The sequence below is a fragment of the Saccopteryx bilineata genome, chromosome 4 (genome assembly GCF_036850765.1).
Source record: "Saccopteryx bilineata isolate mSacBil1 chromosome 4, mSacBil1_pri_phased_curated, whole genome shotgun sequence".
NCBI classification, from domain to species: Eukaryota; Metazoa; Chordata; class Mammalia; order Chiroptera; family Emballonuridae; genus Saccopteryx; species Saccopteryx bilineata.
Genome location: NC_089493.1, coordinates 90,924,980 through 90,929,135, shown reverse-complemented (window position 1 = coordinate 90,929,135; position 4,156 = coordinate 90,924,980). Strand labels below are relative to the sequence as shown.

The following is a 4,156-nucleotide window of genomic DNA, read 5'->3' as shown; positions in this document are numbered from 1 at the left end:
TCTCTCTACGTCCCCAGCCCTCACCCCTACAGCATGCCCGTCTCTCTGTGTCCCCAGCCCTCATCCCTACACCATGCCCGTCTGTCCACCGCCCCAGCCCTCACCCCTACACCATGCCTATCTCTTCACATCCCCAGCCCTCACCCTACACCATGCCCATCTCTCCACATCCCCAGCCCTCACCCCTACACCATGTCCGTCTCTCCACATCCCAAGCCCTCACCCCTACACCATGCCCAACTCTTCACATCCCCAGCCCTCACCCTACACCATGCCCATCTCTGCACATCCCCTGCCCTCACCTCTACACCACGCCCAACTCTTCACATCCCCAGCCCTCACTTCTACACCATGCCCATCTCTTCACATCCCCAGCCCTCACCCTACACCATGCCCAACTCCTCACATCCCCAGCCCTCACCCCTACACCATGCCTGTCTCGCCACATCCCCAACCCTCACCCCTACACCATGCCCAACTCTTCACATCCCCAGCCCTCACCCTACACCATGCCCATCTCTCCACATCCCCTGTCCTCACCTCTACACCACGCCCAACTCTTCACATCCCCAGCCCTCACCCCTACACCATGCCCATCTTTCCACATCCCCTGCCCTCACCTCTACACCACGCCCAACTGTTCACATCCCCAGCCCTCACTTCTACACCATGCCCATCTCTTCACATCCCCAGCCCTCACCCTACAGCATGCCGAACTCCTCACATCCCCAGCCCTCACCCCTACACCATGCCCGTCTCTCCACATCCCCAGCCCTCACCCCTACACCATGCCCTTCTTGCCACGTCCCCAACCCTCACCCCTACACCATGCCCAACTCTTCACATCCCCAGCCCTGACCCTACACCATGCCCATCTCTCCACGTCCCCAGCCCTCACTCTACACCATGCCCGTCTCTCCACGTCCCCAGCCCTCACCCCTACACCATGCCCATCTCTCCACGTCCCCAACCCTCACCCCTACCCCATGCCCATCTCTCTACGTCCCCAGCCCTCACCCCTACACCATGCCCATCTCTCCACGTCCCCAGCCCTCACCCCTACACCATGCCCATCTCTCCACGTCCCCAGCCCTCACCACCTTTAGAACCTATTGAGGTGCTTGACTTGTGCCAGGTTCAAAGAGGTAGTTTTCTTAGTCAGTGAACCACCTTCAACTCTTCTAGAACACTCAGGATCCTCTGAGGGTCTATTTAGTCACTCTGGCTTTGTTCCTGTCTCTCTGTCCATATTGTTTGTCATAGGTTGTTTGCCAGATTTTGTTGTTGCTTCATTTTATTGATCATGTTTAGTTATGTGTTAGGTTTATCTCCCCAAGAAGAATAATCAGAGATAATATTCTTTGAAATTTTTCAATGTGCCAGGCTTTGTTTAAGTGCTTTATATGGATTAATGTATTGGATTTTTACAATAATCTTTTTTTTAAAGATTTTATTTATTCATTATAGAGAGGGGGAGGGAAAGAGAGAGAGAGAGAGAGAGAGAGAGAGAGAGAGAGAGAGAGAGAAGGGGGGAAGGAGCAGAAAGCATCAACTCCCATATGTGCCCTGACCAGGCAAGCCCAGGGTTTTGAACTGGCAACCTCAGCGTTTCCAGGTTGACACTTTATCCACTGCGCCACCACAGGTCGGTACAATAATCTTTTGAAATGAAAATTTTATCTCTATTTTACACATAAGAAAACTGAAACTCAGAAAGGTCAAATAACATTCCCAAAGTGGCCCAAATAGTTTGTGGCATGGTCCCGATTTGGAATCTTGGCAGTCTGACACCAAAGCCTGTTTGTTTAAACATGAAATATATTGTCTCTAAAATATAAGCTTCCTGAGGCCAGACATTCTTGAATTCCTGTGAGGGAAACACAGAGTTAAGCATATAAAAAACTGTCAATATGTATATGGTAAAAAGCTGTTTTATTATTTAAAAATTTGTTTAAAGATCCCTGAGAGATCAAATTATGCCTTTTTCTTTTATATTTTCCTTTGCTGCTCAAGTCATCCTTCCTAACTAACCAAGGAATAAAAGAGAAAACCTTGACTATGACAGAATCCCACCTACAAAACCAGACTTCTTCAGTGAGACTAGTCTTCAGAGGGCTCTCCTCAGGGCAAAACAAGACCCAGTGAGAACCCCCCAGGTGTTCCACCTCATTTCTGGTAGTCTACTCTTTCCACACCCAGAGCACTTGAGAAATACAGAAGGAGCAAACCTGAGCCAAGGGGTTGAGTTTGAGCTCTTGGGCCTCCCCAGTGACCTCCCAAGTCCAGATACTGCTCTTCATGACGTTCCTGGGCAAGTACATCATCACTCTGTTGGGGAATCTGGCCGTGTTCCTTTGGATTCATGTGAGTGTCACCCTGAGTACACCCATACACTCCCTTCTGAAAAGCCTGTCCTTCTTGGATATCTGCCAATCTGCTGTCACCCAGATTCTGGTGAACTTCTTGGTCAAGAGGAAGGTGATCTCCTATCTTGGCTGCATGGCTCAGATGTTCTTCTATGCTGGTTTCACCACTGGTGAGCGCTATCTCATTGCTGCCGTGGCCCGTGACTGCTATGCTGCTATTTGGAATCCCTGCTCTACCCTGTCACCATGTCTCCTGGGGTCTGTGTCTCTCTGATTGTAGGCTCCTACAGTGCAGGATTCCTCAATTCTCTTATCTACACCTGGTGTATTTTCAGTCTGAAGTTTTGTGGGTCACTCATTTCTTCTGCGATGGACTGCCTATCCTGTCTCTGTCTTGTGTGAATACCTCACTGTGTGAGATCCAACTCTTTCCTTTTGCTAGTTTCAACCTTTTGTTCTGTACCCTCATCATCTTGGTTTACAACTTTTTTTTTTTTTTTTTTTTTTTTTTGTATTTTTCCGAAGCTGGAAACGGGGAGGCAGTCAGACAGACTCCCGCATGCGCCCGACCAGGATCCACCCGGCATGCTCACCAGGGGGCAATGCTCTGCCCATCTGGGAGTGTTGCTCTGTTGCGACCAGAGCCATTCTAGCACCTGAGGCAGAGGCCACAGAGCTATCCCCAGCACCTGGGCCATCTTTGCTTCAATGGAGCCTTGGCTGTGGGAGGGGAAGAGAGAGACAGAGAGGAAGGAGAGGGGGAGGGGTGGAGAAGCAGATGGGCGCTTCTCCTGTGTGCTCTGGCCAGGAATCGAACCCAGGACTTCCACACACCAGGTCGATGCTCTACCACTGAGCCAACTGGCCAGGGCCGGTTTACTACTTCTTAATTCTCATCACCATCCTGAGAATGAACTCAGTCCAGGGCAGGTTCAAGGCCTTTTCTACCTGTGCTTCCCTCCTCACTGCTGTGTGCCTCTTCTACCGCACAACACCTTTTATGTACTTGCGCCCTGTAGGAATATGCTATGAGAATATGCAGAGTTAGAATAACAATTAGAGACAGCAAGATGCCCTAGGGCAAAGGCCCTGAGCAATGACAGTTCAGGGGCCTCTGTGATCCTGTACTGAAACAGCAAAACAGCAGGATAAGATTCAGCAACACAGAAAATGTTTAGGCTCTCAGAACAGAGATTAGAAGTCAGCATATTCCTTGTCCTTTACTTAGCCTGCTGAAAACTTCTGCTATTTGCTTCCTTGAGTTATTTGTATTGGCTAATAAATATCTGAGTAAGGCTGGGGACAGGGCTTCAGTCCTTTGGTCTGCTGACTGGGGCTGTTACATCCCCTGAGACCCTCAGCGCATATCATCTGGTCTCCGGGTAGTTCATTGTCGCTGCAACAGCACCCCAGGTCCAGCTACTCCCTGGCCCAAGCCCACACAGTTGCTGTGATCTACATGGTGGTGATCCTAATGCTGAACCCACTTATTTACTCTTTGAGAAACAAGGATGTGAAGGAAGCTTTAAGAAAGATTTGGGGCAGGAAATTAACGGGATGATCTTCTCACCTCATCACCACATATCTTTAGGAAGCTGAGGGAACTTCATCTTATGTAGTGCTAATTTAAGCACATTCCCATGCTCGCCCAGTGAATACTGGGCATGTTCTCTGGTCTGCAGGTGTTTCTGCATCAACTTGCCAGTCTGCCACAGAAAAGAGTTGGTGGTGTCATAGAGACTAGAAAGAAGTGAGAAGGGGGTGTCCGCTTGTTGCATAATTGGACCTAT

At 49.6% G+C, this 4,156-nt stretch overlaps 1 protein-coding gene across 1 annotated transcript; it reads left to right on the top strand.

Annotated features, from left to right (window-relative positions):
* Positions 1-2,058: 2,058 nt before the first annotated feature.
* OR5AU1 (olfactory receptor family 5 subfamily AU member 1) lies at positions 2,059-3,927 on the top strand. The gene is given in 7 exon segments (XM_066276707.1): positions 2,059-2,191; positions 2,194-2,273; positions 2,275-2,593; positions 2,596-2,715; positions 2,718-2,841; positions 3,240-3,381; positions 3,772-3,927. Coding segments are annotated over 7 exon segments (1,074 nt in total).
* Positions 3,928-4,156: the final 229 nt, after the last annotated feature.